The 11,515-nt window shown below is 41.9% G+C and overlaps 2 protein-coding genes across 4 annotated transcripts in view; one reads left to right on the top strand and one right to left on the bottom strand.

Moving 5' to 3' along the window:
- Window positions 1–25: 25 nt before the first annotated feature.
- Window positions 26–2,565, top strand: bncr (bouncer). Of its 2 annotated transcripts, none has more exons than XM_039807727.1 (2): window positions 26–139; window positions 1,883–2,565. In XM_039807727.1, exons 1-2 carry the CDS (start codon window positions 132–134, stop codon window positions 2,271–2,273), a joined length of 399 nt encoding a protein of 132 aa, XP_039663661.1. In that variant the 5' UTR covers window positions 26–131; the 3' UTR covers window positions 2,274–2,565. The 2 variants fall into 2 exon arrangements, with proteins under 2 accessions (XP_039663661.1, XP_039663662.1); XM_039807728.1 differs by lacking the exon at window positions 26–139 and adding an exon at window positions 148–274.
- Window positions 2,566–3,024: 459 nt separating this feature from the next.
- The window catches only part of reln (reelin), a 98,551-nt gene continuing 90,060 nt past the window's right edge, over window positions 3,025–11,515 (bottom strand). The window contains exons 57-65 of one of the 2 annotated variants that reach the window (XM_039807716.1): window positions 11,312–11,487; window positions 11,134–11,207; window positions 10,568–10,729; window positions 9,742–9,899; window positions 9,232–9,451; window positions 8,865–9,062; window positions 8,181–8,279; window positions 6,196–6,201; window positions 3,025–4,467 (exon numbers count right to left, since the gene is read on the bottom strand). In XM_039807716.1, coding sequence (XP_039663650.1) covers window positions 4,371–4,467; window positions 6,196–6,201; window positions 8,181–8,279; window positions 8,865–9,062; window positions 9,232–9,451; window positions 9,742–9,899; window positions 10,568–10,729; window positions 11,134–11,207; window positions 11,312–11,487 — 1,190 coding nt within the window. In that variant the 3' untranslated portion in view covers window positions 3,025–4,370. The remainder of the gene's footprint in view (window positions 4,468–6,195; window positions 6,202–8,180; window positions 8,280–8,864; window positions 9,063–9,231; window positions 9,452–9,741; window positions 9,900–10,567; window positions 10,730–11,133; window positions 11,208–11,311; window positions 11,488–11,515) is intronic. The other variant, XM_039807715.1, reaches the window with a different exon arrangement.

Genomic DNA, 11,515 nt, shown 5'->3' with positions numbered 1-11,515 from the left:
ATGTGGTGTAGTTCCTCTGTTTATTACAAGCAGGTGTGGCCTGTGCAGGAAGCTCAGTGGTGAGATTAGACTTCATCAGGAGAAGCTCTGAAAAGTTTTTGCCTGTTTGACTGACTGGAATTAAATCTTAAATGTGCAGGTGAGTCTTCATAATACTGTTTTTAAAAGTTGCACACTGAAATAGTTTCTGCCTTTACAGCCTTGAGCATTTTGAATGTGAGAATCAGTGGAGATCATTGACACCTGTGAATGAAGGCTGATTTTACATGTCAGGGTAAATATATGACTTGTAGAATGAAAACTAAACTGTTTTGGGGAAAAATTTTTTGCTTGGTTTCTTGCCTTAAGAACTGCAGCACACATGACCACAGCGTCCAGCTAACCTGTCAAAGATTGGTGGTGGTTGAGCTACAGCTGTAGCTATGTCTCACGCTTCAGAACTTCCTTATTTGGGCTAACCAACTACAGTTAGGGCCCCTACTTGCTATAGTTAACATAGTTTTATTCCTAGATTGTGATCAACATCAACATTTTTTTACCCTTATGCATGATGTAAAATAGTATTGATTGCCAAAGAACAGCTTGTTAAGCAATTCTTTTTTAATAGCCTATCTTTTCATGTTTCATGTTTGACCTAGAGAGGTGGAGTTTTAATTAAATATATTAACTTTTTGTTTTACGTATAGCCAGATAGTTTCCTTCCTAAACTAGTTGAGCATTTTATGGAAGCCTTTTTCTTGTGCGTATTATGATGGGGTAACCTAAGATCTGCTGAGCTTTTTAAAGAAAACTAAATTGTACGCTCTACAATCAGATTAGAAGTTCCTGGTTTTGGTCTTTTCTCTGAAAACCGCCTAAAGCTAAATTGCTGAATTATTACTGAATTGCCAAATAGTAAATTGAATAATCCTTTAAGTGGTGCTGAATTAAATCTTTTCACTTGATTACCTTTGCTGAATTACATATTCTCTGGTTTTGAGTATTTTAACTGAATTATGTTATATCTTCAAGTGTCTGATTTTAAATTAAGTTTTAAAAGTTTGAATGGGATTGAGAATTTTTGGGTTTGAGTATTTGATTTGAACTGGCTATTTTTCCATATTTGAATTAAATATTTTCAGTCTAATTCACTTAATTATTTATTGCTAATTTTAACATTTTTCAGTTAAATTGTTTGATAGTGACTTGAATGCTTTCAATTGGATTTTTTTGTGCTGTATTTGGATAATTTTCAGTTTAGTCACGATGCATAATTGGACATTTTCAGTGTAATGATTTGATGCTAAATCGGATTGATCTGTTGGCCTGATGTTGCATTTGGATTATGTTTAATTTGATTGAATTTGAATTTTCTCCAGGGTTTAACATTAAATTCAAGGATTTACAGGCCCAATCCCCTGTCTGAGACACGGATCAAGGTTAATTACTGTTGCAACACTGAGAATTGTAGTAATAAAAACTAGCAGGTTTTACAGAAGCTCACAGACAAACATTCAAAAGAGAGATAATGCATGCTCTTGAATACATGAACACTTCTCAATTGTGCTGTGCACATGCACACACGTGGCGTTCCGGCTAGGAACCAAATTAGGCTACTTAAGAAAGTGATGTGACTTGATATTAGCTCTGAGACCACAGACGTTTAACTAAGTCTGCAAACTGGAGTACTGGAATATGAAAAATAGACATTCGCGTTATAGGAAGTGGGAATCTGTGGTTTTGGAACTTGACACATACCGTTTTATAAATCTCACAAAAGTATGGAACTGCAGTACTAATGGCTGATGTACTGTACTCTTTAAGTTTGTGATTTTTAGTTGTTGTTGTTGATTGCTACAATATTAGGTCAGCAATATACCAAATGGCTCTCTTTAACTTGCAGACCAAACATGTTGCAGCTCCTGCACGTTGCTGTGTTGTGGTTCTACCTTCTCCTCCCCTCGATGCTCTGTGACAATCTGCACTGCTACTACAGCTACATCCAGGAGAAGGAGGGGACCGTTGAGCTCATTGTGACAGAGTGCCCCCCTGATGAGCTGTGCTTCAAGGCCAATGGTCGCTATGGCAACCACAGCATCCTGTCAGCCAGGGGCTGCATGGCAGAGGGGGACTGCAGCCAGGTGCACAGCCTTACCTTTAAAGGAACCGTCTACAAAATGAGCTACGACTGCTGTGATTGGCCATACTGTAACTCCTGCCCGGGCGTCACACCTAAATCCCTCTACTTTACTGTAACACTTGTGATTGTAGCTGCGATGGCCAGCTGCCTGTGACACCTGATGCGCTACTGTATGTAACGACCATTTTTAGGGGTTCATGTAAAGGGGGAAGCCGTTTACACGGTCCAACACCAAGTGAGCAGTGCTCAGAGACATCTCTGCAGCCTCAGCATGGAGTAATGCAGAGGGCCTGCAGCAGAATGTGGTGAAGGCCCAGTCTGAAGACACTGAGGTGTGCACCATGGTGATGTCAGACATATTCTTATACAATGTCTTGGTAACAAAATGTCTTTTTATAATGTATTAATGTCTATAAATAAAGATTTGGAAACACAATTATATTCTATGATCTTTTGGATACTTTCAGGCACTTTTCTCTCTCACACCAACATGCACATACCAGACAGGGCTGGTGATATATTTATCTTATTGTCAACAAATATTTGTTTCCATGTCCTGATATGTTATTTATCTGTGCTATAGAGCTCCATTGTTGTCCAAGAAGATAAAAACATATCAATGAGACAAACGTTTCTACTGAGTGACATGTTCCTCATCATAATGAACATGGGCACTGTAGTTTATTTAGAGTCAACCCCCCACACACACACACACCATCCTGCTGAGTACTGTGTATTTGTTTCCCCATCCTTGGTAGGAATCAATGGGAATGGGCTCGGGGTCTCTCTGACAGTGAAGGGAAGTCGGAAAGTATTGAGAGTTGAGATTTGTTGACAATAAGAAAAAGACAAAAACATGGCAGGCTTATCTTTTAAGAGTGAAAAAGAGCAGCTGAAGCAATGGGTACAGTATGAGGTTTGGACAGTTCTTTATTTTCCCTTTTATAAGGCTGCTGGGTCTCCCCATAGTGGATATACATATATATACAGGAGATTGCTATACTGGAGTTACACTGAGGGCAGATGGTCCATATTACACAGACTTCAAAAAACAACACTAATAGAGCCTCACCTCCAGGTATCAGAAATCAGCAGAGAGAAAGAGAGGGGATAGGAAGGGGGGGAAACAGCACATGAGAACTAGAAAGAGAAAGAAGAGGGGAGATGATGCAGTCTGAGAGCCTGACTCAACTGCCTAATAACTTAACACTGGAAAATAACATACAGATTTCACGCACAGTGCATCTTAAATAGCTTACGTGAAGAACCATTTACCATAAATATCTGTATTTTCGGGAACCAACATATATAAAAAAATGATTTAAAAAAACAACAAAAATCAATGTTCAGTCTTTAATTTTTTCTTATTTTCTCCTTTTCTCGTCGTGCAAATCGTTCTTTCGTTCCTTCTTCCTGTGGAGGCCGGCCTTTTTTTCCACCCTGCCCACATCCATTCCAGATAAACGAGGAAAAGGAAACAGAACCCAGCAACCCCCTCCCCTCCCCCCCCTTAAAAGCATATGAATTAGTAGAAAACGAACAAACAAATGAACAGAACACCACAGTCAACTCATCACAAAAAGAAACCACAGACACACAGAACAGCAAGAACACAGTACTCTTATTTTTTTTCTTTTTTTTTTTCTTTCTTTCTTTCTTTTTTGAGCTTCTTCATCACCGTTATTCCTCTTCATGGTCAGTGTCATCGTTGTGGTCTTTCTCCTGGCGTACTGGTTGGCGGCAGTGGAGTGGTCCTCCCCCCGACGGCTCAGTGGAACTGGGAGGCAACTCTCCAATCGGCTGGTCAGTTCAGCAGTGATATATTATGTCTCAATTTCACAGTGTGGTAGGACAAGGAGGATGAGGATAGGGAAGGGGAGTGACATGGAGCTAAGCCAGAGGAAGGGTTAAGGAAGGTGGGAACAGGAATCAGAGGAACCACAGCAAAAATTAGAAAAACAACTAGAAACCCAGACCGTCCATGAAAAAAAAGAAACAAAATGGCCATTTCACTCTCTTCTGAGTTTCATTCCCGCCAACCCATGTGGTTGGGAAGGCCATGATTGGCTGGTGTAAGCTGATTGGATGGCCTGTGTTTGTGGCAGAGGGTAGGGAGAGATGGGTAAGGGAACTAAGGCTGACTGGAATCCGCTGGTGGATGGGACTCGACAGGGCAATATGTCATCAAGGATGGGCGTTGCAGGTCAATGTGTGATTGGCAGGTCAGAGGGCGAATCCCTTCTTGGTGGGTTCAGGCACGCTGCTGCAGTGCCCGCCTCTTGCGGCTGTAGTAGTGACGCGCGCCGGTCTGTCTGGCAAAGTTCATCATGTAGTTTTGTTTACGAGTGCTGCAGGGATACAAAGACAGTGAAAGAGGGGGGGGGGAGAAGAGGGGGAGGAGTGTGAACATTAGTTGCCGCGTAAAGGGCACTACGAATCCACACATTCCCATGCACACACTCTCATCCATGCACACAAACACACAAATGGTTAAATGCAGCTTTTGTACTCACTCACATCCATGTTCATGCTGCCTTTTAAAAAAATGTCAGCCATAACCTCAAACACTCAACACCTGTATGGGTCTCATGGCTCGGAGAATGGGTGGCGCTACTCTACAAAACTGTATTTGTTTACATTCTGCACAAATGAGATGCAGCTACATGGTGAACATGGAGGTAGAACTACATGTATATAAGACCAAATGTCACAGGACAAGACATGAGATACAGAGTCTACAAACATACTACCAGAGATGCTAGGGGGGGAACTCTGACACTGAGTGTTTGAGGTCAGAGTTAACAGCCATCGCTGAGTGAAAGAAAAAAAGTAAACCAAGGCCATAAAAATGCAGAATTATGAACAGAGAAGGGGTGGTTTTGGAACCAAGAGACAGAGAAAAGCTGCGGAAGAGCGCTCTTGCTTAGCCTGTTCATTGCCTCTTCCATCCAGCAGGGCGGTGCCAGTGAGCCAGTTGTGCAGCCAGGGCAGGCAGGGGCCTCTGCAAAGCGGGGGGGATCAGGAGAGATGGGGTAGGGTAGGATATGCTGTGTGCTTGCGTGATGGTTGATGCTGCAGAGGTGGAAGTGTGAAGGTGGATAGAACGGAAGGCTGGTAAACTGCATGTGTTTGAGAATGTGTGTGTGTGTGTGTGTGTGTGTGTGTGTGTTTTCTTTTGGTCAGAAACCAGAGGGTACTGTAGTAAGGAGGGAGTTCCTGGCTCAGAGTGATGTTGTTGTTGTCTACAGACAGACAGACGGCCAACTATGAGTGAAAAAGGGATGAAAAGCTGTCGCAACCCTGCAAGGAGCTGGATGGAGGAGGTTAGTCAAATGAAACTCTCAAGCCAAATGGGCCTTCGTCTGAAATTAATGATGCAAGATGCCACATTGCAACTGATGCTGGTGGGCTGGAGTGTAATGCTGGACCTACAAACAGCAATCTTTTTCAAGTAGGATAACTGAATTGTGTGTCGACTTGTAAATGATCAGCTAGGTCAAAAACAATACAACAGTTCGCAACAAAACAAACAGATATAGGTATAGTGATGGATTACATCACACATACACACACAAACACTGTACCATTGACATTTGTACATGTAAATTATTATATATTATTATATACAGTATATACATTATGCTTAAAGGGTTGTGTAAACTGCACATTCAAAATCAATGCTATTTATCAGGAATTTGTTTTTATCCAGTGATATTGTGTTGAACCCTTTAAGAGTATATATGTCAATTACTGTAAAAAAATAAATTGCCACCATTTATTTTGGATTTTACTGCTCAGTTTATGCCTCTATTCACTGTGTTGTTGGAGTACTGCTTTGAGCTGTCTCTTAGGATCGGTGTGTTGGACCTGGACAATGTGAGCAGCTGGTCTGCTTGTTGACCTGCCTGGGGCTTGAGTTAAGGCGAGGGCATGAACATGACTGTGGTGGTGATGATGAGGAGGGCTGGGTGTGTCAGTGAAAGTGTGGGAGAGTGTGCACAGTGTAACAGGGAGAAGAAAGGGTAGGGAGGAGGGTGAGGGAGGGGGCTGCATTCAGGAAGAGGCGGAGAACTTACCTCACACTACAGCCATGCCAGAGGGAGCAGAATACAGAAGAGAGCAGAGGTTAGAGCGCGAGAGGGGAGAAGCAGGAGGGGACTGCTGTCTCGCAGAAAGGTCTGGGGGGGTAGGAGCCCCGGCCTGGGGAGGCAGGGGCCCAAAGCAGGGAGAAGGGAGGAGAGAGAAGAGGCATAAAGATAGTCAGAGGTTCAAGGAAGAAGAAGTGAGTTTTTGGGAAAGATAAAGAGAAGGAGGAGGAAAGAATATGAGAGAAGAATGCAGAGCAGAAGAGTAGTTGGTAGAGATTGAGTGAGGAGACAGCCAAGAAATGTAACAAAGATGAAGGGAAAGTGAAAGATAACAACAGGTAGAAGAGAAGACAGAGAGCAAGATATATAGCAGTAATCCATCCGTTGTATGCCAGAATGGGAGGAGGAGGAGGAGAGGGAGGAGGAGGAGGAGGAGGAGGAGGAGGAAGTAAGGTAGGATATGATGCGGCACAAGCAGAGGAGTGAGCATGACCAAATTATCAACCACATCAGCGACATTAAGCAGCCGGGAGGAAAGGCGTGTGGAGCAAAAGAAAAGATTGAGCAGGAGTAGAGTGAGAGGAAGAATGTGTGAAGGAGTGGAGGAGTGGTGAACAGAGAGAAATAAACAACAGAGCAAAGTGTGAAGATCACGGTCACTCTTTTCAGCAGACACTGTTGAAAACCGTGCGAGTGCATAGGGAGGAAGGGGGACAGGTCACGACCACGTAGACCAGGGACAGCTCAGGTTAGGCATAAATGTGTTTGTGTGTGCAACTTTGTATCAACTGTACATTAAATATTAGAGTGCCTTACGTGGTTGTTGTATGCAGCATTTCAAATGCATTGGGTACACATCTGAATGAACAATCAGCACCCACATCAGAGGGAACATTGCTCTGATACCCACAGCAACATGCAGAAAATGCATTCGAAATGCCTTATGATATTTCCATGTTAAGAATATGCTTGCTGTGTATGGAACATGTTCATGACATCTTCAGTGCCCTGCAGAATCTCCAGCTTTGCCACTTCAAAAACTGGCATTGTCTTCCACATAAAGAAAATGTTTTCCTGATCCTCGTTACAGATTAAATGCAATATAAATGTAAAAAGGGAAAGAAAGAAAGAGAGAGACAATCAGTGAATCAGTGCAGGGTGTCTGCAAGTTCCTTCAAATGAAAATTAAGAATTTGTAAGATTTCTTTATTCCCAGTAGAATGAAATGCAGGACCAGTTTGCACATGAAATGAATGTGAAAAATGAAATGAAAATGAAAACAACAACAGACCAGTCAGACTATGGGCTTTTACTGTCATAGATGTAAAGCCACCTTCGCAGTTTCTGTATTTTATATAGTATGATCTTGGTTCTGCGCTCTGTGTCATGCCTTATAATGGCCAATAGGGGACAGGCGGGCTAACTGTAAATGAGTCAATACTGTAAATTATGAATCAATATGTGAATGAGTGGTTCAAATCTTTTGAGTGCTTCAGTATGAAAATGTATGGCAACATTTTAATGAATGTTTTAAAGATTTCAGTTGTTTAGTTAAACAATATCTAAGCCCTTTTAAAGTTTGAAGTATTATATACTTCTATTTCAGTGACATTTTAGTGAAAAAATACATACATTCTTGACAAGTTGTTTATACGGGAGATGCATGGGTTCTACAAGACACTGAAAATATGATGATCTGAGAGCAGGAGTTGATCTGTCGTACACAGAACAGCCATGCACAAAAATTACTCTTCACAGCAAAGAACACCGCAGTCATTGTTTTACTCTTCTGAGAGGTTGGTTGTACGTGGAGAGCAGCACACATGTAGATGTGCGTACAGTATATGTATGTGTATGATGTATTCTTGTGTTTGTGAGGGGACCGTTTCTACAGGTGAGGCTGAGACGTGGGGCAGATCTCTTTTGGGGGCCATTCTGGGATGCCGGGGAACTGCTGGGAATTGGGTACTCACAGAACTACTTCCACATGGTCCAACGCCCACTGGTCATGTCCTGCACCGTCGTGGCGTGGCTGCCACCATCGCAGCATCACCCCTTTAACCCTCGCCTCTCTGGTGAGACCATGGGAAACATTCACAGTCAGTGAGGGTCAACAAGTACGACAATGATAGTTGTCGCTTCAAACCAGCCTAATGACATTTACCACACTGGTTTAAACAGTACCACTTTCTAATAAGGCACCCTTTATAAAGGGTTTGAAAGTTGTAACTCATGGCTTTATTAATTATAATGCTTTAAAGATCAGTTATAAACCATTATAAAGAACAACTCTGAGGTTGTGAAAAATCTCTTTGGCCGATGTTTACCTTATGACACTCGCTCGATAAACTTACCCTCTGGAAAACAGCCTCAGAGCATCTGGGCCAAAATCGATTTATTGAAATTGTTTAATGTTTACAACAAAGAAAGTTGAAAAGCATAACTGCAGTTTATTAACTAGCTGATAGTTTATTAAAAGTGACAACTCCATTACCATTTATCAATGACTAACATTTATAACATTCATGACGCATTAGTGAAAGCTTTATTAACATTTATAAAGGCATTAGTTATAACACATAAATCCTTTATAAATGGTGCCTTAGTAGAAAATGGTATGTTTAAACTAAGTGTAACTAACTCTGTGTTTCACTCACAGTGGAATATTGTAGGAGACTCTCTGGGCCTTTATGAAGTCTTTGGGCTGGTGCTGGGCGATTACGTGCCAGCTTACTCCATTGTTGACGCTGTATTGCAGCAGCACAGCCCGGTCAACTGTGTCAGCCTGATCCAGAGCTATGTTACAGCTGTCTGTCTGTGCCACGCTGCCGATCTGCAGCACAAACATGATCTTACTGTAGGGATACAGAGAAGGATGGAAAAAAGAGAAGGTTGGAGAAAGAAAACGTTAAAGGTTGATAATACAGATCCTGATGTGGGGAAAACTAATCTGTGGTAGCTATGTACGTGGGTGTATGTTTACATAATTAGTTTATTTACAGTATGTTTTGGTAGTACCTGTACCTGGCTCTAGTGAGGTCCAGTGGTTTGGTAACTGCCTGCCTCATTTTACAGCCATTGTAGTAGAGTGAGTCTCCGTGGGCATGTGGTGAGAGTTGCCCACAGCCACTGCCCACTCCACCACCCTGGATCAACTGCCAGCTCTCCTGAGACACACTGCCTGACTCAAAGTTGTCCTTGATGGAGCTGGGCAGGTCACTGCTTAGTAGGGAGCAGTCGTCACCTGTTGAGGTGAGAGGAAGCAGAGAGGTGATGAAATTGGATGAAATAAAGATCACAGGCCAGTCTATGGTGGGGTTGAGATCCAACAGTGCACGGGCATGTTTCCAGCAACTGTGTCAAATCTGTCTTAATTACACAAATATTTTATTCAGTTGTGTAGCAACTTTGTTCACTTTTTTGCATCATTTTACTTAAAAACTCTCCCTATAATATTTCTTCTGAACAGTACCGATGAGAAAGAACTGTGTGTGTATCTAGCAGTTTGAATACAATATGCTGTGTGTGGCCCACCATGGTGTCCCTCATCACAGATGCAGACCACTCCACTTGTACAGTAGCCATGGCCGCTGCAGAGCCCCGGGCAGGCCTCGCCGATGTAAACATGGTCCACTCCCCAGCTCTGCCGCTCTCCTGTGCCCTCCTTTTGAATCCAGCGGAACTGGGTAGCCCTGGAAATATACAACAAATCACAAAAGGCTTACACTGCTTCAACCTGTAACAGAGATTTTCTGCTGATAGTTCTATGTATAAATGATGTATACATTATTCTGCTGATATGTTTAAAAATATGAATTTAGACAAATATACCGGTGTGAAGTCATGAAATGTCCAGTGGTGGAAGAAGTATTCAAATCCTTTCAAAGTAAAAGTACTAATACCACACTGTAAAACTACCCTGTTACAAGTGAAAGTCCTGCATTGAAAATGTTACTTAAGTAAAAGTATGTAAGTACCATCTGGAAAAGGCACTTAAAGTATTAAAAGTAAAAATCCTCACATTTTAGAAACTGGAAACAGTTCTGTGTATAATCGGCTAATCTTTTAAGCTGGGCTTGTAGGCCGTTATATTGTTTGGTAGTTTAATTTATAATAAAACATTGTATTTTATGAAGTACATGCGTTTTGTGTGCAAAAACCTAAATTTGTAAAGTAACTAGTAACTTAAGATGTCAGATTAATCTAGTGGAGTAAAAAAGTATTCCCCTCTGAAATGTAGTGGAGTAGAAGCAGAAAGTGGAGACTCAAATAAAGTAGTATCTCAAATTTGTACTTAAGTACAGTACTTGAGTAAATGTACTTAGTTATATTCCACCACTGAATATTTGTGTGCTCCTACCCTGAGGAGACGTGGTCTGGCAGCTGGACAGTGACCCTGGTCCATGTTGAGCTGTTGACTGGACTGTAGATTGTGGACTCGTGGAACTGAAAGGGAGAGCAGCCCACGTTGTTGACTGATGAGGGGAGGCATTCTGACTGTACCAGCTGCCATGAGTCAGACCTAAAGGGAGAGAGTGAGAGCTGAAAACTGTTGATGCAAAAATGCATCCTATGAAAGAAAAATAATCATATCAAATAATGTTTAAATGATAAATAGTGGGTATAGAGTCAAACTAGTGGTTCAAGCTACTGGTATTCAGGCTATTGACCTGAGATTTAACATTATGTTTTAGTTCATATTATGGTCAGCTTATTAATAAATGTCTGTTTCCACAATAGCTGGAAAAATGTGTATGCATTGTCTACAGTTTGGTAAGAATAGTAACTGTTGGAATAGGAAAGATATACCACTGATGGAATTGGAAAGATACACCATCAAGCCCCGATGTGCAAGGTATTGTACACCTCAAACAGTCCTTTAACCGTATTAAAGTGTTTTCCTTTATCTCTTCCTGTCTTTCTTACCTTGCATCCTTCCTGTACTGCAGCAGGACAGAATGATGGTCTTCACAGGTGTCTGCCTCACAACCAACAACAATCTGCATCAATAAAACAGATGAACAGTAAAGGACTAATGCCTCCATGTACAAAACAATGGACAGCTTTTAATAAGCAGGTTTGTGGCTCTTTTGCAGTACTGTACCTTAAACTGTAGAATATATCCAGGCTGCACTATGAGTTCCCGTGTGGCCAGGATGTTGTGTGTCTTGTCCTGGTTCTTGTTTGGCCAGTACAGGTGGAAGGAGGGGTTTCCACAGAAGCCAGCTGTGCGCACAGCATTTGGGTAAAAACTCCAGCTTTCCTCATGCGAAACACCCTCTGGTGAAAGGCAAAGAAATGAAAAGAG

Source organism: Perca fluviatilis, chromosome 8 (genome assembly GCF_010015445.1).
Source record: "Perca fluviatilis chromosome 8, GENO_Pfluv_1.0, whole genome shotgun sequence".
Taxonomy (NCBI): Eukaryota; Metazoa; Chordata; class Actinopteri; order Perciformes; family Percidae; genus Perca; species Perca fluviatilis.
Note: the sequence above shows the minus strand (reverse complement) of the source record. Positions and strands in the feature narration are given on the sequence as shown.